We start from the raw sequence: 26,795 nt of genomic DNA on the forward strand, positions 1-26,795 counted from the left end.
GTAATAGGAAATAAAATGCCGTATACCCATAATGAAACCACTTGCAAGCCCCATTTACACATAACGAAACCAAGGAAAGAAACACAATTGCATGCAAATAACACTATGCACAATGATGGGTTTGTGTCAGAATCTAACCAATTAAATTTATTTTGGCTAGACAGCCAATAAAACTGTGCTTGTCAAGTGAGCATGATTCATACTGTAAGTTAGCATACAGAAAACTTTTTTTTTTAAACACAAACAAGTTTTATAGCTGCAGAGATGCTTTGTTGTGTGGTTAGTGGTGGTGGAGGCACACTGCATTTAACTAACAAAGCACATTTAACACAGTGGGTTAGCCGCTATGCTAACTAAGCAAGAATCTCTCATTTGGAACCTATTAGGTGAATTAGCATCCTGCTGTGCTGAGGAATGTTGTATTTACCACCAAAATTGCCAATGCAAAAGCTTTAAACCGTTCAAAACAAATGCTGATCGCCATTTGTTTTACTGACTGCTACTGTGGGCTAGCAAGGTCAGAGAAATTTTAGCATTCAGTGTTTTCTTTACTATTGCTTATATGCTGCTCATTTCATCAGAGCACTTTAATTAATAGGAGAAATTATATTATTTAATATGCCAGCTGAAGGAACGAAGTCAGCTGACATTTTGTATGAGATTTAGGGGCAGTTTACATGACACTGTTTTCAAATAAAAACAGAAAACTTTTTATGCGTTTGGCCATTCATTTACACAACAACAGCATTTTGGGGGCCTGAAAATGCAAACTTTTGAAAACGGAAAGTGCAAGTTTTGAAAATGATACTGTTATCGTCACTGTGTAAACTACAAAAATGAATTTGTGAAATTTGTCATGTACATGCGTATTATGTGTTCAGTCTATAGGCATGGAGTTTTTCTTTATAAAGTAACATCGCCAACTACTGGCCTGGCATGCACAATACAGCGGTTTTTTTTTGTTGTTGTTTTCTCAGATCCACGTGAACAAGGGTTGTTTTGACAATGTTGTTGTCTGTACAAGGTCTTTCCCGTTCAGGCATTATTGTATGTATGTATGTATGTATCTATCTATCTATCAATTATATACAGTAGGCTACATAGAAAACAACTACCCAGGAATGTTAAGATACCTTGCCCCTTGTTCAGCTGTGCATCTGAAACCTACAACTGGTTCTCGAAAATCTAATTTAAACCTGAAAATAAACATTTTTTTATTTTGAAAATGATTTTGTTCTGCTATTCATTCAAAATGCTGCTAAAATACTAAGTATCATATTAGAAAAATCCAAAAGTTTCAGCAAAGCAGTTTTGGATCCCTCTATACGTACTTGTTGCCTCTCATCTGATCTCACCTAGGGCAGCATGTAAATCAGGATCACTGCTGTTTCCATTTATATCTTTTGTTTTATCTCTCTCCAACCAATCCATATCTCATTTTTAGTACTCGTTCGCTTCTCTTTGATCATCCTCACCATCCCATTCCAATATCTTCACATATTCCTGCCATAGCCCTGCTCTTCACAAAGTGGCTTCTGGGATTTGTCCTGACTCCATTTCCCTGACTCTAAACAAACAGCTGAGTGACACAAATGCACATGTTACACATGTATTCAGTAGTCATGGAAACCCTTTCCTAGAAGCAGAAGCATTATTAACTGAGAGTGGGTGTTTGTGGTTAAAAAAAGTCTGAGTTTACATGTAATACAGTCCTCTTTTTCAGCACAAAACAAATAGATGAACACATATATACAGTATGGTGTTTTATTACATAACACATATTTTAAATTATTGAATACTGATAGTACTTTCAGTTCTTGCATTAGACAAAAAATATTACATCAATGCAGTTCTTTTGGCATACAAAACATAGACAATTCAGGATTATATCCAGTGCTAACACTGTGACTAGTCAAAGTTACACCACATATAGAACTTGATTAACTGGTAAGAGTTAGCAATCTGAACAGCTTTAAATTAAAAGTGCACTTGAGGTGCGACATTTTTAAATAACAAGAAAAGACATTACAAATGCAAAGATCACAGCACAACCACTGGTCTCCATGCGTTTGTGTGAGCATATTATTACTCCATTGGATCTGTGCAGTGGAATAAGATATAAATGACATCCTTGATTTCCTGTTCCTGTTTTTCAAGCTCATTTGATTGACCCAATAAAAACAGTACTAATTGGTACTCCAAAACAGGATCCTACTTAAAGCTAACCCACGGTTTACCTGATTAGATTTACAATACAGCATTTTTACTGACTGATTACATAAGCATTCTGACAGACAAAGAGTAAACTACAAGCAGTTTTCAAATCAACAATTATATATATATATATATATATGTGTGTAAAAAAATGACATTCTGATTGTAGATTATAATTAATTGTCAAAGGCAACTCAAGGGTGTTGCTGATTCTGGACTCAGGGTCACATTGTAACAGATGGGAACATGCTTGGTATTCAGAATGGATTTGTTCTTTGACCTTTAGATGTTAACTCAAAGAAACACACTCTGAGGGGATTTAAGACTTTGGCAGTAAAATGGAGCATGATTTAAACATTCCCAACAGTTTAAGAGCAAATGCTGCACTTCATTTTGTCCATATTGTAATCAGCAGAAAGGTCCAACAAAATGGTGTGAAAAAAAAACATTCACTGATTTTTGTAACAAAATAAGTTGAGAGCTGTGGTTTCAAGCTTTTGGATTGTTTTAGCTAAACAAACTTTGGTCCACTTCAAAATATTAAGGAAATGTCAAACGTAAGCATTTTGTGCACTCTTTTGAAATTTATTCAGCAAGGATGCGTTAAATTGATCAAAGGTGATGATAGAGACGTTTGTATTGTTACAAATGATTTGTATTTCAAATAAATGCACTTGTATTAAACTTTCTATTGAAAGAATTCTGAAAAAATGTATTACGGTTTCCACAAAAATATTAAGCATTAATAATAAACTATTTTCAAACACTGATATTAAGAGTAAATGTTCTTGAGAACCAAATCAGAATATTGTGATGATTTCTGGAGGATCATGTGACACTAAAGACTGGAGTAATAGCTGCCGAAAATTCAGCTTTGCCATCACAGGAATAAATTACATTCTAAAATATATTAAAATAGAAAACAGCTATTTTAAACTTTAATAATATTTCACAATATTACTGTTTTACTGTATTTCTGCAGCCTTGGTGAGAATTCTTTCAAAAACATAAAAAAAAACAAAAAAAAAACAGCAACTTGCCAACCTCAACTTGTTTTTTTTTTAAAAACTGAATTTTGTGAACTTTTTCATGGATTCTAAGGACTGTTTTGACATTTTCAATCTCTAAAAGATAAACAAAAAATCAATAAATAGTGTTGAATCAATAGATGCCATTACAAAAAAAAAAAAAAAACTCTGACCCACCACAGGTCTAAGCTTCTTTTCCATTGCTGACCTCTTAACCTCAAATTAATCAAAGCTCAAAGTATGCAAACAAAAGCTCAGTGGTGAATAGAGGACCAGAGAAATCTCCAATCAACACCTTTGGCTTGAAAATCACAAAAAAGTCACATCATCCTGCGACTGCACCCAGCGCCAATGTGCGTCATACTCCAGTTGAACCTTGCCATTCATTTTGCAGCTCTCCAGCTCAACTTTGCCATTCTTGTAAGGTTTCACTTTAGGGCTCAGACTCTTCCCCAGCTTTTCAGCGAGACAAGCCCTGGGTGAATCTGTGGTGACCATTTGCTTTAGTGATTTGTCCAGGATTCCATTGGTCTTGTTGGGCTGGTATGGTCTCGCTATCTCAGAGGATTTATTCCAAACCTGAGCTTCTTCTTTAGGGGCATCGGATTTGACTTGTGGAGATCTGGTTCCAGATCCAGTGGAACTGCCAATGCCTCCTCCAGTACCTCTGGAGCCATCTGTCCCCACAGGGGCGGCACACAGTATTGAATCAGTCCCACTGGAGGGGCAGTACTCATCCAGATCATCAGCTAATGTGTCCAGATAGCTGCCAATCGAAATGTTGTCCAGCTTGTCATGGGGATCCTGCAAACTGCTCCAGCTGCCCCTCCAGGAAGTGTCGGGTCCCTCCCCTAAGCTGTACTGACTGCTGGTCAGGCTGCTGCAGCGGCTGGTGAGCGCGCCACGCTCTTCCAGGAGCCATTTCACTGCCTCAATGCCCTCATGCAGTGCTAGCAACTGGTTCAAGATCTTGACGTCTGCTGCTCGTAGATGAGCCTGGGCAGAGGAAATACACATAGACATCAAGAGCTTTTTTAACAACCGTAACTACAGTCAAATGAAAGTACATGCCACACCCTTTAAAATGAAGGTTCTTTATTGGCATCTGTGGTTCCATTAAGAACCATGGAACCTTTACATTGCACAAAAGGTACTTTAAAGTGGAAAAGGACCAAAAAAATACAGGTTCTTTATTGGCAGTGATGGTTCCATGAAGAACCTTTAACATCCATGAAACCTTTTCATTCCACAAAATGTTCTTTATATTTGAAAAAGGTTCTTTAGATTTTTAAAATGTTCTTCACACTAAGAAAAAAAATGGTTGTTTTAAGAACTGATCACTGAAAAGGTTCTTTGGGCAACCAAAAATGGTTCTTCAATGGCATCACTGCGAAAACCGCTTATATTTTTTAGAGTATAAAATGCTCTATACACAAAAAAATGGTTCTTTTAAGAACTGTTCACTGAAAGGTTCTTTGGGGAACCAAAAATAGTTTTTCTGTGGCCTCGCTATGTAAAAAAAAACATTTTGGAACCTTTATTTTTAAGAGTGTATAAAGGAATAGTACACCCATATCGTGTACATTTACAAATATTTAAAAAAAAAAAGCAATGTGCCTAATTTGAATATGCACATGTTCAAATAATGTGAATGAGATTTGATTTAGTAGAGGAAAAGATTTATTTGGTTCTAAAGATTTGTTCAAGGCTCTAAAAGACTAAAAGACATCATATGGGTCACTTTTTTGTCATTTTGGAAGTTTGACAACTTTAATAAATGCTCTAAATGAGTTCTGATTAGTGCTGATTGTTGTATTAAGTCTGAGGTTCATAACCATGACTGTAGTCCTGCTGACTGCAGAGCCAGAGGTCCATTACTGTAAATGCTGCTGAGATTTATAGATCTTCCTGACAATATCCCTTCCTCTAGTGAAGTACTCTTCTCTTCCTAATTCCCACAGCAAATGGGCTAAGCAGTTTTCATCTGACACATCTAAACATGATGTCTAAAGAAAAGTAAACCATATACTATATATATATATATATATATATATATATATATATATATATATATATATATATATATATCATCAATTTTACAGCACTATATCCATTTTGCCAAGCCAATAAAAAGTAATAATGGATGCTAATGGTCCTATGATAATAATATATTAGATCTTTCCTCCATCATTAGATCTTACTTTTGGAATGTATTCTCATTTTATGAGGTATATCTGTTAAAATATAAGCGATTCACATTCCTTTAGAAATATGTTACGAAGCTTCATCTGGCAGCAGTGAAGCATTTTTGTCAGGAAGATGTAATATGATATACAAAGTCCTGAACTCTTCTGACTGACTGAGTGGCTCTCCAGCCCATATAACAGTGCTCATCAAATAGTCAGTGCTTCCTCTGAAAGCCACAGTACTTTGGCTCCCACAATCCCTGATGAATTCTGCCCCGTCTGCACCCCATCAGCTATTCACACAGCGCTTTATAAAGGAACAGTTCACCTAAAAATTTAAATTCTGTCATTATTTACTCACCCGGTATGAACCCATATTACTTTCTCTCTTCTGTGGAACACAAAAGATGCTGTTAGGGACTGAAAGTCTTAGTCACCGTTCATTTTCACCGCATCTTTTTTCCATACAGTGAAAGTGATTGATGATTGAGGCCTAACTTCTCCTTTTGTGTGCCACTGAAAAAAGAAAGTCATTAAATGATTACAGAATTTTCATTTTCAATTCAATGAAATTTCTGACACACATTGTGTACATTTTCAGTTAAAAGAAGGATGACTAAATGGGGATTATGCCAATAGACTCAGGACAAGTTTGAGAACAGGATGAGACAAATCAGTTTAAGTGCACCAGGCGTGTCATAAATGGACAGCATATACTCTTATCCTATACATTCAGCCTGCTGTGTAATTTAAAGGCCATAGTGCACTGCTGACGTCAACCACACTAATTACAGTACAAAAAACCAAAAGAGAACATTTCGGTAAAAGAGCGTGGGATACAAAAAGAACAATTCAGGCAGCGAGAGGGGGGATGGGAAATAGAGCTGAATTTAGAAGGCAAAGATAAACAAGCCTTTTTTTACAGTAAATAGGGAAATATGTAAATACGTAAGACGAGAGAGATTCAGAGAACAGATTGTAACAACTCTGCACTGGTGTGGGTTGGGCCGGGTTAACGTCGGCACCTCTGTCTGAGTTGCTGAGACTAATGAACATACTCATAAATATTCTCCCTGTCTCAGCACTGATGTGGTGAGCGCTGATCTGGCTGTGCCCAACTCAGCCTGTTTGCATCTCTATATATGCATCTGGAACTGGCTGAATTACACTCACACTATACTGGTTCTTCTTACCATGGGGTACAAACTTTTGTATGGTACTCTACAGTGCCCAGTACCATGGATATAGAGTAAAACAGTTAACACACCTCAAATTCCTGATAAGTTTAAGTTGCTACGTTCACACTGTCAGTCACTTACAGGTGTGAGTCTTGAAATGTCCCGTTCACACAGAAACTTACAGAAGCGTCTCGAATACTGTCTGTATGAAGGTGCAATGAGACTCAAGCCCGTATTCTCTTACCAGTAATCACACTATATGAGAAACAGACCAAATTTGTTGTTGTTATTTGAAGATTTGAATCCTTTTTACATCTTGCATTTGCATCCTTTTTACATCTTGAAAGCTTTTAACTAAGCTTTTGAAACAAGTAAATAATGACCGATTTGTCAGACAGATTTCTGGGTGAACTATTCCTTTAAATAGACCTTATAAAATGCTAAATGAATGAAAACACGGTCATTGTAACCCCGTGCAATACAGTGCACTGTTGCTGCAATCATCTTATGTAGCTTCCATCCTTCCACATGGAGCCACACACTGACCCACAGACTCCCCTTTGGGAGAACATTCCACAGTGTCTGAGGCTCACACTGGAGATTCTCACAGCCAGAAGAATTCCATTTTCCCACTCCTTAAAACCATAGCTCATGCGTCTTGTGTTCTAATCCCTGGAATTCTGGAGAGCTCATTTTCCATGCTGTGGTGTCCTGCTCTGTTAACTATCACACCACACCACGTTGCTCTCTGCGTGTGTTAAAAGTACTATATTATTACACAGTGGCAGAGTTACAATAGGCACAACTATATTATAACATTATGCAGCAGTAGCTTATAGTATCTAAGATACTGTATTTTACAATAATGCATATTTTCTTGATTATGGTTCACTGACTTCTCTTGAAAGATGAGGAGGCTTTCAAGCGTGTACTCAGTGAAGAACCTTGATGTTGCCATTTTTTGCCATGCCATTGTGAAATACATTTGCTGCATACAAATTATTTATAAATTCTTATTTATAAATTATTTATAAATACATTCTAAAGCAGACAAAAACAAAAAAAATTATAAAAAAGTCTAAGAAATAGTTCATCCAAAAATTATGCATGTGTTCAAACTTGCAGCATAGCAAAAATGCTATGTTAAATGGCAATTACAACATACAGTAGTATAGTATAAGATATGAAATATTCATATTTTATACTATAACTATAATTATGGTGCTCGTTTGTCATTCTTGAAGTTTCATATTCAGGGTCAGAAATTTTTTTGGAAGATAAAAACTGAAGTCAGAAACTAAAGTCAGCTGTATAAACACTGATTGTGAAGAAAACACTCCCATACCTGCAAAACTGCAAATCTGACATTACAGTAGAGAGCTTTATAATCTAACATAGTGACAGCCAATTATTTCAAATCTAGCAGAATGTTTACTGTGCTATTATATTTTGCTCATTATTTAAAGCTACTTTATGGTATTGATATTAAATTGATATAAGATATAAATCTGAATATAATTGTTCAGATTTAGAATTGTATTCAGTTAATTTATTCAACCAAAATATTTGAGGTAAATGTGTTTTATTATTTGGGTAAAAAATGCTCCTCAAAATTAACTATATATATAACAAATATATTTTGGATGCTACTGTGCTAGTTTGGGGTCTGTAAGGTTTTACAATGTTTTTGAAAGAAATTTCTTATGCTCATCTCCATTTATTTAAACACAAATACGAAAACAGTAATATTGTGAAATACTGAATTTCCAGCTGTCATTACTCCAGTCTTCAGTGTCACATGATCCTTCAGAAATAATTCTAATAAGCTGATTTGGAGCTCAAGTAACATTTTCTATTATTATCATCAATGCTGAATATTTTTTGTCATATATTAGAAATATAAGTTTTTCATAACATTATACATGTATTTACTGTCACTTTTGATCAATTTAATGCATTCTGCCTGAAAAAACATCCCAAACTTTTGAGCGGTAGTGCATAATGAGACAGCAAAATATTTCAAGGGCAGCTCAGTTTACATTCTTTCTGTACTCATTTTAACTGCAGCCGTCTTTTGCTCCTCCTGACACACTGCAGCTCTGACAGGATTGACAGAATCTCTTATATTCCAATAAATCACCGCTGTCTCTCTCTCTCATCTAGCACAACACGTGCACTCTGTCTCTCTGCATTCCTTCCTAACCTCTACATCCTCCCACTCTCCCTTTCAACCTTACTGCTTCTCTCTTTCTCCCTCCCTCCCTCATTTCCCCTCTCCTCCTCATTCTATCAGACTAGAAGAGTCATCTCCCTTTCCTCCATCTGTCAGCACACCTTCCCCTGTGTTTCCCATCTGTGTGTCAGGCAGGGAGAGAGAGTTGCATTCAGCGGGGTCCAAGATGCTGAAAGTCATTGAGGACACCCCTCTCTCGCTCTTTCTTCATGCAGATCAGACATAAGACAAGCTGTTTGATTTCACATTTACTTCCACTGTTTTTAAGTCAAATGTGACCATTTTATCATAGTAATGACATGTAAGTTTTGTCATTTTTGGTGTATGTTCTTAACCAAACAATGTCTACATCATACTAGTGTGTGAATGTATGGCGTGTGTGTGTGTGTCGACAGACTGGTTGACAATGGGACAGGGTGAGGTAAAGTTCAATGACAGTTGGCTTGCTGTAGCTCATGACTATTTGGGAACAGTGTGAAATGGCATCAGGGGAACAGTAAAACTCTAGAAGAAAAGGTTCTATATAACCCAAAAGGTTATGTCAGGTGCTTCATATGCTCCTTCAAATGCTCTAATTTATGTTTGTTTGAGTGCTCTCTAAGCGACATTGGTTTCTATTTACAGTGTGTTTTTACAAGCGTTGAGCATTGTATCCAATCACAATCATATCTGTTGAGCGTGTGAATGCAATGGCCTATCAGAGGTTCTAGTCAGCAATCTGAACCGGCTTAAGACAGCTGAAAATGCAGCAGATTTTGTTTCGTTCAGTGCGAGCCGCATGCTCGTGAATCCTTTCATTATAACCAACAAAGTGTAAACACAATCTAAATAAGAGATTCATTGTACTAAGCTCATCATGATATCCAACCAGTCTTTAGAAAACAGATTCAAAAAGTAAAAATATAAAATTGATGTCATTTCAAATTATTTTTCTGGCTTAAATTTTCTGTTGACCAACTTGTGATCTCCTGGAGGTCCCTGGACTGCTGTTTGAAAACCTACTGTGCCTTTACATGTGTGTTTTAGGCCGGTATATGTCAATTTTAGTTCTAGATCTTCTACACAATTACTCTTGATATACAACTGATCTTTTGTTGATATACAATTTGCCAAATTTATGCAATTTGCATATAATAATAAATGCATAATTGCACAAAGCTGTCAAGTTCCATTAACCTTTTTATCAGAAACAACACACAGGCTTGCCAACACAGATCTTGGCTGATGCAGTAAACCACTGACATGTTAAGATGTCTTAATCACAGAGTATCCACAACAATCATCATGAAAATCCAAATTAATAACACTGACTTCCAAAAATCAGAAATGCATAATCCATGACATCTTTGGGGCCTTTTACAAAGTCTCCCACTCAGTAAAAAGCACCATAGCAACAACATCAGGGTCCATTTGCTTAATGGCTCTGCATTCCACTGGGAACAAGCTCATTTCCCTAACTACAACAATTCTTTATACAACTGAGGGCGTATCTGCCCCAAGAGCTTGGGGTTACAGTATGAAGCATGAACACTGAAAACAGCAGCAAATCTTTTACCACAACTCAAGCCATTCCTTCACTTCAACATTATCACAGATATGTGGTTGCAAGCAATACATCCATTCATTAAAAACATCATTGCCTAGTATGACAGTTTTAGGGTCATGTTTCAATGCTCGATTTACTGTTTGGCAATGTTGTGAGAAATTCTTTTGCTTCTGGTTGATTTGGTTTGTGGAATGTGGGTTGGGACCCTTCAAAATGAGGCGTCTTCTTAGGAGTTGTGTTATGAAAAGATACAATCATAGTCAGTATATAAGAGCTTTACACTGGGATTTTTATATGGATATTGGATATACTGGATATGTGACAGACAAAAAAAAGAAGGAATCTGGGAGGCCAGAGGCTTTATGTTTCATAAAGAGGAGAAAATAAACTCACCAAGTTGGACATCAGCTATGAGTGTCATCCACACACATTTATAAAAACTTACAGTCACAGACTATAGATGAGTATAAAAAAGAGGGCCAGAGTATCAAATACAATACAGTTTATAAATCAATAGGAATAAATTTAATTTAAATAAATAAAACTAGTTTATTAGTATAGAAATGTAGACCTTACCATATCCATTTTAAGTTTTCGGATCTTCTCATCCAGTCCTTTCTTCTCTGTCTCATTGTTGTCTGTCTGATGATGAGAGATCATTTTGTGCTCCTCTCTCATCCACTTCAGGAGCCCCTCTGGGGTCTTTCTTCCCACTTTTAACTCCAGATCCTTTAAATCTGGGACTGATTCACAGGTATTGCTTTCCTCCATGATTATACAAAGGATCTACATAAAAGAAAAGAGGAAAAATGAAATGCTTGACTATTGTTCTGGAATAAAAAAAAAAAATGCAGCTCCTGTTTTGATTTACACCCCACTGATATAAACAGTATATAGACAGTATTACGGCTAAAAATATTATGCAACACCCTGTGATTTTTTGTAAACATATGACATATATGATACAGTATATTATTGCTGAAATCCGCTTATTCCTTAAAAAAAAAAACCGTCACATTCGTCAGCTGAGCTAAATGCATCATCATACGTGAGAGTGACATACCTTATTAATATTCTAAACATTCACACGACTGTTTTCTTTCCCAAACGCAGACTATATGATCTCCTTCAGTGGGAAAGACAGACCACCTGAGCATGATGCGAGTCTCTCTGAAGATTCGTCGTTTAAATGTATCCGATTCGGTTGCTGTTCAAATTGCTCGGTTGTGCTGATGATGCCATGACTGTGTTAAGGTAAACTGTGCATGTGATGCTCGGAGATGAAGTCAGGTTTGGACGGAAGCTCTCTTCAAACTGGATGTCTGTCCTGATGTGCTGCTTGAATCACACGGTTGGACTGAATTCCACCTGCATGACAGCGAGCGGAGCGCAGAAGTTCACTGCCGTAAATAACTGAGTAAACGCGACCGTTGAAATTCACTCCCACAAGTTAAATTGGTAATAGGCCTACTTAATACAACAAAGTCCATGTTATACCTACCTATATTATATATATATATAAATATATTATATTATAATTCATCACTAAAGTACCTAATAATATAGGAGTAGCTAGTTGGCCTAATAAGAATTAAAAACAGCTTCACAAAATAATTACAAAACTTATAGCCTAGGCCTAATCCAAATAGTTTTTAAAGCTAAGTGAAACATTTTAACTAAGTATATTCAAGAAGTTCTGTATGATAATTTAGCTATATTTCCAATAAAATAAATTATATAAATCATGTGATGTGTGCACTTGTAAACACATGAAAGCAACTGTCTCTTTTCTGAGAGGAAAAACTAACCTGTACCAAGCAGCGTAAATAATGTAGGATATATAGGCCTACGAAGAATGGTCATTTTGACGAGATTCTGTTCCGACTGGAACTGTTGAATATCAAGCACCACTGTCTGTTAAACACATCTCAGACTGACATTTAATGTTTCCACTAAAATCCAATTCGTAATCTTCTTGCCAACCGTAAGTCAGCATAGTAAATGTTGTTGACGCTGTATTTCCATACCAGTGAAAAAGGTTGTGGTCTGTACTGCGTATTACCACCACATGGCTGATATTCACGGTTTGTTTTGTAAGTAGTTACATATAGAAATAAAATACAGCTTTAGACAAGAAATATGAGTCCTTATTCTGCCCTGTGTCATACTAATGTTCTCTCCGGGCCAGGAACAAGTCAAGGTGACATCATTAAACATCTGCTGGCTGCACAATGAGGATCTCCCCTCTGTTATAGTCATCAGGGACGAAAACAGAACAGGAGCGTGAGGAGAATTACCTCACACAACAGACCCATATTTCCAAGTCTGAGGTAACCATAAAAATGTCAGTTCATACATGTAGCCTACTTTAAAATGGGAGCTTAATATATAGAATTGACTGCACTTTGAAGGATATCGACCTGTCAGCCAGATAGGCTACATAGTTTATGGAAATATTAAAAAATCAAAATAAGAGAATGTAGCCTACAGTATATACGATCCTAATATAGTACTTATACCACTCTGCTTGTGTATATGACTTGATATACACAATGAGAAATTCAATTTTCAAGCCTGATACTTCATGTCTGGATTACTTGAATGTCACAAAAGATTCCTCCATCATCATATGTGAGTCACTGTTGTCTCTTTGCATGATCTTTATATTTAGTGAAAGGATTCATTCTAGTGGTCATAACGGAAATTACACCTAATGAAAATTATGAACTGACTTTTATGTAGAATTGTGTTGTTTGAAAAGGTCAAGATAATTGTTATTTTAATGTTTTAGAATGTTTTTTTTTTTTATTTTTATATTATTTTAATGTTTTAAAGGGGGGATAGTTTATCCAAATATATGAACATTCTGTCATCATTTACTCACAGTGACATATTAATAAATCCAAATTGAAAGTATCAATAACTTAATATACAGTTTATGTTTGTCATTAAAAAAATGTAAATTGTTTTTTTTCTCCATCGGACTTTGAAGCATTTATTCATATATATTAATGGAATATTTATTTATTAATATGGCACCATTCCGGGTCCCCATTTATTGTGATTATATGGAAAAGTACAGCTCAGCCATTCTGCTAAACTTTTCTTTTTATGTTCAAAGAAGAAAGAAAGGCATACACATTTAGAACAACATAAGGGTGAGTAAATTATTATAATTGTTGTAGTCTTTAGAACTTAAACCCAGTTTAGACCTTAAAGGGACAGTTCGCCCAAAAATGAAAATTCGTTTATCATTTACTCACCCACAAGTTGTTTCAAACCTGTATGAATTTCTTTCTTCTGCTGAACAGTAAAGAAGATATTTTGAAGAATGTCATTGACTTCCATAGTATTTTTTTTTTATTTATTTTTTTCCATACTATTAAAGATGATGGTCCATCAACTGTTTGGTTACTGACATTCTTCTTCTTCTTCAAGTATTCAGCAGAAGAAAGAATATATTTGACAGCACTCAGCCTAGTTCAGATCAGCATTTCATATTGCTTGCACTCAGACAAAAAACGATTTAAAGAAAATCTAAATGCTTATTAGACCACATGAACTTCCTCATGTCTGATGACATTTATCTCACACCTAAGAACATTTTTCACTCAACCACAGACCAGGAAGCTGTGAATTACTAATAGCTGGTACACAATGCATTTTAAATGTTATCTTACTTGCAGAGGATTGTTTTACATTTCTATCATATCTGACAGCATTTAAAGTGGTGTTCTTTCCATCACCATGTTTTGCTGATTCATGGCAAAAGACAATCCCTACATGACACCAAGGTGTGTCACTCAAATTCAGAAAGCAGGACTCACTATTTACACAATTACTACAGCAAACGCCCATGTTTTCTTTTAAAATGAACAAGGTTAATGTAAAAACCACAATGGTGGGGTGGAGAAACCTGTTACAGGAAGCAAGAAAGCACATGTTCCACAACCTTCCTTACTCATGTCTTATTTCTCCTCCTCTTTAAACCTGTATTTCCTGTCCCACTGATAAGTTCCTCTGTCTTAGCCAGGCATCGTCAGTATGTGTCTAGGAGACAATGGAGGACAGCACAGAAGAGGACATCGAGTCTTTGATTGAGGGAATGGCCTACATCCCTGGCCACTTTCATTTGGAGCTGAATCTGAATGGTGAACCTAAAGGACCAGCCACACTTCGGCACCGAGACACCCAACTCAAGCGCGAGAGCCTCAGGGCTGAGCTCGAAGCTGAAACGGGTCGACTACAGTACGCTGTACGCAATATGCTGGGCCTGCTGGCCTTTCATATGGATGAACTGGAGATAGCAGAAGAGGCCTTTCACAGCATCTGCCAAGAGGATCCGGAAAACCTCAACGCCTGGGCCAACCTGGGTTACGTATACGAACGCCTGGGTCGCGAGCTGGAGGAGGGGGAGTGCGTGGAGCGTGTGGCTGCCCTCATGGAGCCAGAGATGGGGGAGAACCAGACAGACTGCAGGCTCAGGGTGGCACGGTGCTTGGCTGAACAGGCGTATGCACATCCTCATGATGTGGAGCTGGAGATGGATGAAGATTTACGGGAGAGACTGACAGCTGCCCTTGTGTTATACAACCGTGCTCTCGATTACGGAGAGGAACTGGTGAGCACGTTACAGTTTCAGGGAGATGTAAATATCTTGTAGGAGAGTCATAAAGTATTTATTATTCATATATATTTCGTTTTTGGGGAGTCGCACCACGTGATTTTTTATAGCTAAAGTTGGCTAAAAATATCTGATATTTTAAGAGACTTAATGACTTTGACACACAGTCATGAGGGTCTGCTGAGGTCCTCATTTTTAAACTAGGCTTTTTCTTCATTATTATAACAATTTTTGACATTTTTACTTAATGCCTCTTCCAATAAAATATCTGAATGAATTTTAATTCAGAAACTAAAAACTTACTTGTTATATAAAAGATGTATACAAGTAATTGTATGAATAAATTGAATTTTTAATGTATTTTTGAAAGAATTGATAGACAAATATTTGTCATGTAATTGAGCCAAGTATAAACACACACACACACACACACACAAAATCCATAGAAAAACTGGAAAAGGTACCAGTAATTTTCCATAACTTTCCTTTAACCCTAAAACACAACCAAATACAAAGCACAATTCAAAATACAGTGAAAAAAATCATTGTGGAAATGAACACGGTACATTGGAATTTTGTGTTTTAGAGTGTAACAAGTTCTGTTCTCTTTCTTACAGATACCAATAGAGGAAAAACGAAGTTGGTATTTCAAAATGGCAACAATTTACATAAGGTATTTATGTATTTTCAACACCTGTTTAGCTTCATTTTTAACACATCATCAAACATATGACTGCATATCTAAGCATTTGAGGCAGCTCAGTCATTCCTTATCATGAACTTTAACATTAATAGGCTGATCTCAACCTTTATTTGTTTGTTTTAATAGGTTAGATGGAATTGTGAGGGATTCAAAAGACATTGACCTCACAAGACTGACTTATTTCAACAAGGGCCTCAAGCTTCTCGCAGAGACTCTACAATCTGACAACACACATCTCAAAGGTAGTTTTCATACATTATATATGATGAAGATTGGATTTATTGGTTTTTAATAAGGCACAGTCAGTTCATTGATGATACCATTAATTAAAGACTGAATTTAGAGTTGTGAGATGTAATGTCCAAATACACAAATATTGGATATGAAGTTGCAAATGTGATATATGCTGCAATAATGCACATTACATGCAGAAAAATAGATATTGTGGCCACACAATAATTACTTCCCACAACTTCAACGAATGGCTACATTTTATTAATTAGTTGCCTTGTTTTATATAAATCATGGCCATGTTGTACTAATTTGGTTGAATTATGGCCATAATTTAACTAAAACGGCAAGGTGTGCAAGGAGGCCTTGATAGTATAGAGGGGCCAAGAACAGAGAAAACTTCCCCTTTTTTGTCTATTTCACATTGACAGTACTCACTGGCACACTTTCAAGTGCTTTTTGTCTGTCAATAAACTTTTTACATTTACTTTACTCACACCTTGAGAGCCCTGACAACCAGAAGCCCCAGGGCACCAGCCCCATTGGCCCACTCCATTATCCAGCCGTACATAAAAGAAGAAGTAAAAGGTTTCACAGACCAGCCTTTCCAGTTTTAAGTTGCCACATGTCACGCTTGGCTTTTTATGACTTCTTATCAGAGTTCTAAGCCAATCTCAAGGAATGTCAAGGAATCATTAAGACAATGTCTTTATATCTCTCTTTACTCTCTAGCCCTGGCCTGGTGTTATGTTGGTCTCATGCTGGAGCGGACGGAGGAGTTCTCCACTGTGCCAATGTCAGTCCATGACTGTGGTTTCTCTGGATCTGACCCTTTGACGTGTTACGGATCGGTACTGAATATCAGCCTAGGAAAAATGTAGAATGTTTTATTGTGGTCAAGCTAATTATTTATTTGCACACATTTCCTCTGTATCCAAAACATGCATGGGTGTAACTTTGTTATTTCTTGACACATGCATTAGAAAGATTAGCTTAAGCTTATGTTTGATATGTTAAATATAAGCTGATAAATTGAAAGCTTATAATATTGTGACTATGTGAGTAATGATGCAGTGTACAGGCTCTAAATGATTAGATTGTTCTCACTGCTGATTTTCACAGGCCATTAAGCTCGCCACAGATGATGCATTCATACTCAACAGGCTAGCGCACGTGTTCTTACTGTCAGGCAAATTGGAGATGGCCATAGGTATCTGTAACATGGCACTGAATGTCCTGCCTGATGCAGAACTCAACTGGCAGGCATACTGCACACGTGCCAAGGTAAGAGAAACAATATATTCAAATCTTTCATTTATATTTCTTTCTGTTTTTACGTGCCTACATAAAAGTACTCTCAAACATTGAATATGTTGAATCGGCTTGTGTATTTGTTTTATATAAATATAACCTCTCCTTGAATCACACCCTATGATAAACTAGCATAACAAAAACAAATGCTTCTGCAAAGAAAAAAGAAACAACCCGTTTTTGGCTTAAAGACTATGAGTCAGACTAAAAATGATAATATAAAGTTTATCCCGGAAGTATTTGGACATTTAAAATGTGTGAATGTGGTATGGGTAGGTTTAAGGGTGGGTTAAAAGGGAAGAGAAGGGTCAACAGTGTAATTATAGCTGTAATTAAAGAAAGTAATTACAGGTGTAATAACGTGGGCATTTTTAAAATATAGGTTCTTTTTAGCCTAACTTTCATTTTTCCCAAGTAATTTTAGTGGATGAAATGAGTTTCCCTCAAGTACACATTAGGAACATTTCTAGTTTTTAATCAGTACTGATGCACAAGCCCCAAGGAAATAACAATCAATCAATCAATCAATCAATCAATAAATAAATAAATAAATAAAGTGTCCCCAAATTTAAAGGGATAGTTCACCCAAAAATGAAAATTTGATGTTTATCTGCTCACCCCCAGGGCATCCAAGATGTAGGTGACTTTGTTTCTTCAGTAGAACACAAATGATGATTTTTAACTCCAACCGTTGATGTCTGTCAGTCTTATAATGCGAGTCAATGGTCACACAATTTATAAGAGTCAATAAACATGCACAGACAAATCCAAATTAAACCCTGCGGCTCGTGACGGCACATTGATGTCCTAAGACACGAAGCGATCGGTTTGTGTGAGAAACCGAACAGTATTTATATCATTTTTTACCTCTAAAACACCACTATGTCCAACTGCGTTCAGCATTCGCTTAGTGAGGTCTGATCGCGCTCTGACAACGGCAGTGATCTCTCGCGCATATACTTCAATGAGTGCTAGACATCACTTCCGTTGTCAGAGCGCGATCAGACCTCACCAAGCGAATGTTGAACGCAGTTGGATATAGTGGTGTTTCAGAGGTAAAAAATGATATAAATACTGTTCGGTTTCTCGCACAAACTGATCGTTTCGTGTCTTAGGACATCAATGTGCCGTCACGAGCCGCAGGGTTTAATTTGGATTTGTCTGTGCATGTTTATTGACTCTTATAAATTGTGTGACCATTGACTCGCATTATAAGACTGACAGACATCAACGGTTGGAGTTAAAAATCATCATTTGTGTTCTACTGAAGAAACCTACATCTTGGATGCCCTGGGGGTAAGCAGATAAACATCAAATTTTCATTTTTGGGTGAACTATCCCTTTAAATGCTGCTTGGATATATTGATATAAATGTTCTTTAATTGCAGTATAAAGTCTGCTGCTCGTTCACAACCTACACACAATAAAGAGACACATTTGCGAGTTTTATTTCATATAATGGACTGTAGGTAAATGTTATTTAATATCCAGTGTTTTGTGTTTTCTGAGGTATTCAGTTACGGTGTGAAAAACTGCTGCAAATGATTCAGTGCATGTGTAAACTTTTCAAGTGAATCAAACTGAATCTGAAAACCCGTTTGACCATTTCATGAGTGATTTGATTATTACTTAGGCTTGAGATCCACTAACAATTATAAACCAGAAAATGGACTAATACTTCTCTTAATTTTTTCCAAAATTAACTGTGTGATTATCTGAAACAAACCTCTGCCTTTTTTTAATGTTTTGCTTATAATGGCTAAGGTGAACAAATACTTGTTGCGGCACTATACAGTATATGATGTATTTGTGTTAGGGTGTTTTCTATGCTTAATCTTGTTCTGATGGTTTTAATGCACTTCAAAATATGTATTTTTTGCCCTTTTCTATTTTTTTTTTTCTACAGCTTAGTGTCACCACTTATGCAAAGGATCTTGAAAAAGCAAAGTGTGGCCATGGTGGGATCCCTGACCGTCAGATGCTAAAAGAGGCTCGTGCCGACCTGGAACGTGTTTTGGCTGTCCGACCCTGTTTGAGGACTCATTTGGAGATGGGTCAGGTAGTTATGAAAACAAAAGACTTATCCTACTGGTCAAAAGTTTGAAAGAAAACTTATGCTGACCAAGGCTGCATTTATTTGATGAAATATACAGTAAAAACGGTAATATTGTGAAATATTATTACAACTTAAAGGTGCCGTAGAACCCCTTTTCAAAAGATGTAATATAAGTCTAAGGTGTCCCCTGAACATGTCTGTGAAGTTTCAGCTCAAAATACCCCATCAATTTTATAATTGATTTATAATTAATTTTTTTAACTGCCTATTTTGAGCCACAGCTAATATACAGTAACCCTCAAAATGGATCTTTACAAAGTGCGCATCATGCATACATCGATTCCTGTGAGTACAGTATTTATTTGGATGTTTGCATTTGATTCTGAATGCGTTTAGGGCTGTGCTTCGTGGCTAACGACTAATGCTACACTGTTGGAGATTTATAAAGAATGAAGTTGTGTTTATGAATTATACAGACTGCAAGTGTTTAAAAATGAAAATAGCGACGGCTCTCTTGTCTCCGTGAATACAGTAAGAAACGATGGTAACTTTATCCAACAGTAGCCTACATTAGCAACATGCTAACAAAACATTTAGAAAGACAATTTACAAATATCACTAAAAATATCATGTTATCATGGATCATGTCAGTTATTATCACTCCATCTGCCATTTTTCGCTATTGTTCTTGCTTGCTTACCTAGTCTGATGATTCAGCTGTGCACAGACGTTTTGACCTTGTCTAATGGCTTGAACATGGGCTGGAATATGCAAATATTGGGGCGTACATATTAATGATCCCAACTGTTACGTAACAGTCAGTGTTATGTTAAGATTCGCCTGTTTTCCAGAGGTCTTTTAAACAAATGAGATTTATACAAGGAGGAAACAATGGTGTTTGAGACTCACTGTATGTCATTTCCATGCACTGAACTCTTGTTATTTAACTATGCCAAGATAAATTACATTTTTCATTCCATGGCACCTTTAAAATAACTGTTCTATCTGAATATACTTTAAAATGTAATTACTGTGATGGAAAAGCTGAATTTTCAGGAGCCACTATTCCAGTCTTCTGTCGTGATCCTTCAGAAATCATTTTAATGTGCTGTTTTGGTGCTCAAGAAACATTTATTATCATTATCAATGTTGAAAATAGTTGTGCTGCTTAATATTGTTGTGAAAACATTTTTTCCCCTCTGGATTATTTGATGAATCGAAAGTTCAAAAGAACATTTATTTGAAATAGAAATCTTCTGTAACTTAATATATAATAAGAAATGTTTTTTGAGCAGCAAATCAGCATATTAGAATGATTTCTGAAGGATCATGTGACACTAAAGACTGAAGTAATGATGCTGAAAATTCAGCTTTGCCAACACAGAAATAAAATATATTAAAATAGAAAACAGTTACTTAAAATACTGAAAAATTTTACTGAATTTTTCATTTTGGTGAGCATAAGAAACTTCTTTCAAAAACATCTTAATTATTCCAAACTTTTGACTGGTAGTGTAGCTACTAATATAGTTACTATATACAGTAGTTCAATAGCATAATATATCCATCTCTCCACTTGTCTCAGGTTTACTACTACATGGGTGTGGACGCCCTACAGGAGACCCTGTTGGTTGATGAGATGGCGATAAACCAGGCCCTGGTTAGTCTGGCTAAAGCTCTGCAGTGTCCTCTCGGCTCTACAATCTCTAAAGTACAGCTCCTGCGGGGTCAATGCCTGCTTCTGAAAGGAGAGGAGCAGAACGCGATCGACTGTTTTAGGAAAGCGCTTGAACTGGAACCTCTCAGCGTCCAAAACACAGTGGTCCTGCGCTGCATGCTACAGGCTATTCTTGTGAGCTTCAACCAATACGGGAAGGACACAGATCACACTATAACCCAATTAGAAGAATGTTTAAAGGAGGCGGAAAAGCGATACGGAATAAACATTGTTCAGACCGAGTTGAAAGCGTTATGCCGAGCACATACAGATGAGGTGACGGAGCTCTCAAAAGATCTGATCAGAAAGGGGAAGTTGGAAGTGGTTAGAAAGTTGCTGAAGAGCGTAAAGCCACAAGGGAAAAAGTTCTCAATGATCAGGTCCATTTCTATTTGAAAGGGTCTAATGAGCAATGGGAAGGTGACTCCAGATAATGTTCTGATGGGCAATAATGTGATGTTCATGGGTTGTGCATGTTAAGGCATAAAACAATACTGTAGCTAACTATTTCAAACTAGAGGTAATCACTTCTGTTAAATGGACAAAGAAAATGTATTCTAAAATCCTAAATGTATTACTATGGCGTTAAAGTTAAAAACGTCACTTTGGAATGTTGTCTTTATGGCTACACTTTCCTCCAGCACATGCCACAAAGCGTGAAGAGCCAGTTTAACAAGAAATAAGTGTTTAACTGTGTACCATGGGGTTCAGAACCTGATGGTGCAGTCACATTAGCAAAAAACATCAGTGAAAGATTGATTGTCCATTATCAATAGTGTTGAGATGTAAGAACCACAGCTTAAACAGAAGTCACTTTCAAACCAAGCAGCTTTCTGTTGGTCAGCTTGGCAAATTCACATCTAACTTGAACATTAGCGAAATCTGTGTGAGGAACTTTTTCAAAACTCCCAGTCGCATGGATTCCTGTTGGAAAGACTGGATTCTGCCCACAAAATTTGTTAACTTGCTATAAAGTAAAAGTGTGATTCCATAATTTTATGCCAGTGATTGTATGTGACAAATGGTTCGATTTCATCACAAATACATTTTTATTTAAATTATAGATTGTTTCATGTGGATGAATTAATCCCCAGTAAATGAGGTTTACATTATATAGTAGAAACTAAATGAGTTAATGTTTAAAAGGCTCCAACATCTTTAGGTCTAATTTATTTTATCACCCCAGAAACTGTTTTAAAGCAATACCCCACACAAAAATAAAAATTATGTCATTTACTCACCCTCATGACGTTCTAAAACTGTATGACTTTCCTTCTACTGTGGGACATAAAAGATATTTAGAGAAATGTGTTTTTCAATGGAAGTCAATGGGCTCCAATGTTGTTTCCTAACTTTCTTCAAAATATAATCTGTGTTCCGCATAAGAAAGAAAGTCATACTAGTTTGAAGGGTAAATGATAACAGATTTTTTTTGGGGGGGGGGGGGGGTGTAATATATATATATATATATATATATATATATATAAATGCTGTGTACTGAAATACCTAAAAATTATCTGCATTGTCATGTTTCATATATGTATTAAAAAGCATTGTTTTATGAAGATGTAAAAAAAATCGGAAATAACATTGAGTCTTCTTAATCTTATTCATCAGTCTAATATCCATACCATACAACATGCAGATAAAAAAAAAAATGCTTTTATTGCTTTTAAAGTGAATCATTGACATCATTGCAAAAGAAATCCACTTCAAAGTTTTGCCTCCATCTCCAGAGTTTTCTGAAGGGGTGGGGTGAGTAGAAATGTCCTTAGTAGCAAGAGGTTGATTTATGGCCAAGGCATTTAAAGTCTTTCAAGGTCCAAACAGAACATTTCAATTATTTTGATCTCTGGACCTTTTTTCCTGATAAAAACTGCTTAGAAAATGGAGAGCCTGATACCAGCACAATGAAACTAGGTGACCCTGCCTTCACAAAGAACCTGGTAAGAACAAAACAGAGAGAAAAAAAAAACATCAAAACCCAATTCAAGCAGTGATAAAACAACTTAGAAGAAATTCCTCTGAAATACCTTTGGTGCTGAAGGACATTAAGAAGTGACTTTTCAAGATCAACTTGATAAAGATGTCCTTTTTCAGGATCCTCAAAGAAAAGCTGGGGAAAAAACATGATTGTGATGATACAGATGGATAGGATCAAAGTTCTTTGTGGTACTGCATTGAATTAACATTTCTCAAGCAAAAGTGAACAGTGATGGATAAAAAAAAGGTGTCCATCAGTGGTGTTTTAAGAACTTTTTGTACCGACCTGTAGTTTTTGTGGCTGATATTTTCTTTCTGTATCCCAAGGAGGAAGCTCTTCACCAAACATAACTGCCAAATGGTCCATTAAGCTGAAGAACACAAAATTAGTGATTACAAAAATGAATGAATGATTCAAATTAAATGAATAACTCAAATTCCAGCAATTTTCTATACAGGCTTCCATTCCTAAGAAATGATACACATTTTGATAATGACTTTTTGACTAACAAACCTGGAGTTCTCGCAGAAGGCAGAAATGAAGTCTGTTTGGCTGTGCTCAGGGTAGAGGAACAGCACTGGCCAGTGGAGGACTCCCTGCTCATCCATATACACACTAGCTCCTGTGGCCTCCTGCGGGCCTATTCCATCAAGCTCCAGATCAGCCAGACCTCTAGATGCTCCTCCATCGCCATCATCATCCTCACTGTCCGAACCCCTGTGTCGAGATAGCTTGGTCTTCAGAAGTTTAATGCCACGCTCCTAAGTAAAAACTGTCATTGAATATTTTGCCTTTTTCATAATTCGGTTTAAGAAAAAAGTTTTTTTATGATTAAACTTCGTATCTGCAGTACCTTAATGGCAGCTAACAATGCTTCTTTCTCATGCCGCTCCTTTTTCGCTTTAACCTTCGCCTTTCTGGCATCTTTGTCAGCTTCTCTCTACAATAAAAATACATTTATACTAGAGCTGCACAATTAATCATTAATAGATCGACAAGTACAATCACAGCAGAGCATTCAAATCTGCATCAGCACTGCTGCTGAGCCAGAGAGAGCAGTTATCATGTATAGGTATGAAACAGCCTCAAAGTATTTTAAATCAAACATTATCGTTATTTTTGTTACAATAATTCGAACTATCACAGAAGTACTGGGATAAAAGTTTATAGCTTGGCTATAAACACTGATGTCTATGGTATGTATCAAAATAGAGGAAATCACCTATGACGCTTCAAATTGTATCAATTACATCGTTACACCAGTAGGTGGCGACAAGTGACTGTTAAAAAATGCATTTGTCATTGAATCATTCATTCAACAGATTCATTCAAAAACGCCTATTTATCCAGTAATGAAACAGGTGAAGTCTATATGAGTGAGTTATCGAATCATTCATTCACTGATTTTTAAAAAATATATATATTAATTCAATTTTCTTTAAATAGACTGCAGCAATTAACATTTTGTCAGAGCCTATTTATTTATTTTGTTTAGTTGTCTATTCAGAATCGTTAACTCTATTTGAAACAAAAATACTGAGATTCATAATTTATGCAGAATTGTGCAGCAATAATTTTTACATTAGAACTTTATTTGTAAAATATAAAATGTCCAAAATTTGCCTTGGTGTAGATGAGACACAAGAGCAAACATAGAAAAAAAAACGAATGAAAACATGATAAACAAAAATGTGCAGTGAGAGATTAAGTAGTAAGTAAATTTGCAAATAATAATGTGCAATTTAAAATTAATAAATAAAGTGAATAGTTTAATTGTAATGATATTGTGGAATTTAATATTAATATATTTATAATTTGCATCAAACATAAATCAACTAATTCTGTGCCGTCACTCATAATGCTATGCATAAAACATTTCATAGAAAAATATTAATTGCACATCACGCTTAATTTGACATGGTGATCTTTAAACTTTAAAAGCTATTAATCCAGAATAGATCACCATAAATATATCTTCCTGTCAGTCATTTCTACCTTCAGTTTATCTGCTGTGGCTCTCAGCTCCTGTAGTTTCTTGTCGGTGGGAAGCAGCTTGAGACCTTCATCACACCACTGCAATACTCCAGCATAATTACGCAGCTCCATTGAGCACTGTGCTCCTAAATCCAGGCATAAATAATATAGATATTATTTTTTTGTACACAAAATAATGCAATTTCAGAAAAGTCTACTCTGGTTTGCTACAGACACATCTCACCTCTTATTATGGCTTTAATGTGGTCCGGCTTGATTTTCTTAGCAGCTGTGGAATCATTCAAAGCCGAACGCATATTTCCTGAAGGAAATAGTTTATTGCATAAATCAAAGAGGAAAAACTAAATTATTCCGGCACATTTATTGCAAGGCAGACTAACTTTAACAGGAATGCTGACTGTACCCAAATGGAAATGTGCAGCTGCACGGTTGGTGTATAGAATTGCATTGAGTTCAAGATCCATACAGCTCTTTTTCAATCCTTCTGTGTAAGACACTACAGCTTTCTTATAATTCTTCTCTTTAAAGTACTCATTCCCTTCATCCTTCAAACCTCTGGCTTGCTCTGAAGAAAAAGGAAAAGATCAATTATAATGTATTCAATTGCCATTTAAAAGAGGTATATAGCTTACATAAAGAAACACATCCAAAGCAAGATAAAGAGCCACACACCTTCAGGTGTTCTGTCATCATCATGGATTATAGACTGAATGCAGGCGAGATCAGGGTGTTTCTCGGGGTCTATGCTTTCTGGGGCTGTCTTCATGAACATGGGAACCTTCTCAAACTCCTGCGAGATATAAAACACGTATTTATATATATAATAATAATAAGCTGTGACAGCTAAATGCAATGTTACAGCACACTGTTTGATCTTCAGTAACGTTAATCTTCCACTGTTGACAGTGGGTTTTTTTTTTTACTAACATGAAAGTCCTTACCTCCTCCCAGTTGCTTTCATTAAACGCATTTTTGTATTTCTCTTTCTTAAACTTCTCCATAAATTCATCCATGGCATCGTCGCTGTCTTCGCCTTGGCCTGGTGCAGCCATAGTTTTTTTCTTTAAATTAATTCTGTGATATATCCCACTTAAATAGTTTTTGTATTATATGTATACGTTACTATGTTCAAAATGTAGCCGCTATGAGGAGCTAAACATAAAACCCCAAAATGCGATAAAACTGAGAATAAACTACAGCAGAAAACCACATGGCCTCAGCAAAGCAGCTGTTCCTGTGCTGCTTGACACACGTCAGAAACGCATTACCGCCACCAGCTGGTCTGGGGTAAAAAAAAAAAAAAAAAAAAATATATATATATATATATATATATACACACAGTACAGTCCAAAAGTTTGGAACCACTAAGATTTTTAATGTTTTTAAAAGAAATTTTGTCTGCTCACCAAGGCTACATTTATTTAATTAAAAATACAGTAAAAAACAGTAATATTGTGAAATATTATTACAATTTAAAATAACTATGTACTATTTAAATATATTTGACAAAGTAATTTATTCCTGTGATGCAAAGCTGAATTTTCAGCATCGTTACTCCAGTCTTCAGTGTCACATGATCCTTCAGAAATCATTCTAATATGCTGATTGCTGCTCAAGAAACATTTATGATTATTTTCAATGTTGGAAACAGTTGTGTACTTTTTTTTTCAGGATTCCTTGATGAATAGAAAGTTCAAAAGAACAGCATTTATCTGAAATACAAAGCTTCTGTAGCATTATACACTACCGTTCAAAAGTTTGGGGTCAGTAAGAATTTTTATTTTTATTT

The 26,795-nt window shown here is 36.1% G+C and overlaps 3 protein-coding genes across 5 annotated transcripts; 1 reads left to right on the forward strand and 2 right to left on the reverse strand.

Moving 5' to 3' along the window:
- Nucleotides 1-3,162: 3,162 nt before the first annotated feature.
- lurap1 (leucine rich adaptor protein 1) lies at nucleotides 3,163-12,547 on the reverse strand. Of its 3 annotated transcripts, XM_048199843.1 has the most exons (4): nucleotides 12,194-12,543; nucleotides 11,449-11,753; nucleotides 10,962-11,171; nucleotides 3,163-4,238 (listed from the first exon to the last, which is right to left on the reverse strand). In XM_048199843.1, the coding sequence occupies exons 3-4, from the start codon at nucleotides 11,154-11,156 to the stop codon at nucleotides 3,552-3,554; spliced, it is 882 nt and encodes a 293-aa protein (XP_048055800.1). In that variant the 5' UTR covers nucleotides 11,157-11,171; nucleotides 11,449-11,753; nucleotides 12,194-12,543; the 3' UTR covers nucleotides 3,163-3,551. The 3 variants fall into 3 exon arrangements, with proteins under 3 accessions (XP_048055800.1, XP_048055801.1, XP_048055799.1); XM_048199844.1 differs by having other exon boundaries at nucleotides 10,962-11,174; nucleotides 11,449-12,547; XM_048199842.1 differs by having other exon boundaries at nucleotides 11,449-12,543.
- A 1,849-nt stretch (nucleotides 12,548-14,396) lies between these two features.
- ttc22 (tetratricopeptide repeat domain 22) lies at nucleotides 14,397-22,090 on the forward strand. Its single transcript, XM_048199846.1, has 7 exons — nucleotides 14,397-15,006; nucleotides 15,627-15,682; nucleotides 15,839-15,954; nucleotides 16,676-16,794; nucleotides 17,066-17,227; nucleotides 19,161-19,313; nucleotides 20,896-22,090. The coding sequence occupies exons 1-7, from the start codon at nucleotides 14,446-14,448 to the stop codon at nucleotides 21,421-21,423; spliced, it is 1,695 nt and encodes a 564-aa protein (XP_048055803.1). The 5' UTR covers nucleotides 14,397-14,445; the 3' UTR covers nucleotides 21,424-22,090.
- Nucleotides 22,091-22,673: 583 nt separating this feature from the next.
- ttc4 (tetratricopeptide repeat domain 4) lies at nucleotides 22,674-26,267 on the reverse strand. The gene is made up of 10 exons (XM_048199847.1): nucleotides 25,948-26,267; nucleotides 25,679-25,796; nucleotides 25,410-25,571; nucleotides 25,230-25,307; nucleotides 25,007-25,131; nucleotides 23,865-23,951; nucleotides 23,525-23,772; nucleotides 23,297-23,381; nucleotides 23,061-23,143; nucleotides 22,674-22,970 (listed from the first exon to the last, which is right to left on the reverse strand). The coding sequence occupies exons 1-10, from the start codon at nucleotides 26,056-26,058 to the stop codon at nucleotides 22,868-22,870; spliced, it is 1,200 nt and encodes a 399-aa protein (XP_048055804.1). The 5' UTR covers nucleotides 26,059-26,267; the 3' UTR covers nucleotides 22,674-22,867.
- Between the last annotated feature and the right edge of the window lie 528 nt (nucleotides 26,268-26,795).

Source organism: Megalobrama amblycephala, linkage group LG8, assembly GCF_018812025.1.
Source record: "Megalobrama amblycephala isolate DHTTF-2021 linkage group LG8, ASM1881202v1, whole genome shotgun sequence".
NCBI lineage: Eukaryota > Metazoa > Chordata > Actinopteri > Cypriniformes > Xenocyprididae > Megalobrama > Megalobrama amblycephala.

Coding starts and splice junctions, on each gene's coding strand:
- lurap1 (XM_048199844.1), bottom strand. CDS start 11,156: ATGGAGGAAAGCAATACCTGTGAATCAGTCCCAGATTTAAAGGATCTG. Junction 4,239..10,961: donor GAAAACTTAAAATGGATATG/GTAAGGTCTACA, acceptor TCCTCTGCCCAG/GCTCATCTACGAGCAGCAGA.
- ttc22 (XM_048199846.1), top strand. CDS start 14,446: ATGGAGGACAGCACAGAAGAGGACATCGAGTCTTTGATTGAGGGAATG. Junction 15,955..16,675: donor TGACAACACACATCTCAAAG/GTAGTTTTCATA, acceptor TTTACTCTCTAG/CCCTGGCCTGGTGTTATGTT. Junction 17,228..19,160: donor CATACTGCACACGTGCCAAG/GTAAGAGAAACA, acceptor TTTTTTCTACAG/CTTAGTGTCACCACTTATGC.
- ttc4 (XM_048199847.1), bottom strand. CDS start 26,058: ATGGCTGCACCAGGCCAAGGCGAAGACAGCGACGATGCCATGGATGAA. Junction 23,952..25,006: donor CCACAGCAGATAAACTGAAG/GTAGAAATGACT, acceptor TTTTTATTGTAG/AGAGAAGCTGACAAAGATGC. Junction 23,382..23,524: donor GCCTTCTGCGAGAACTCCAG/GTTTGTTAGTCA, acceptor TGTGTTCTTCAG/CTTAATGGACCATTTGGCAG.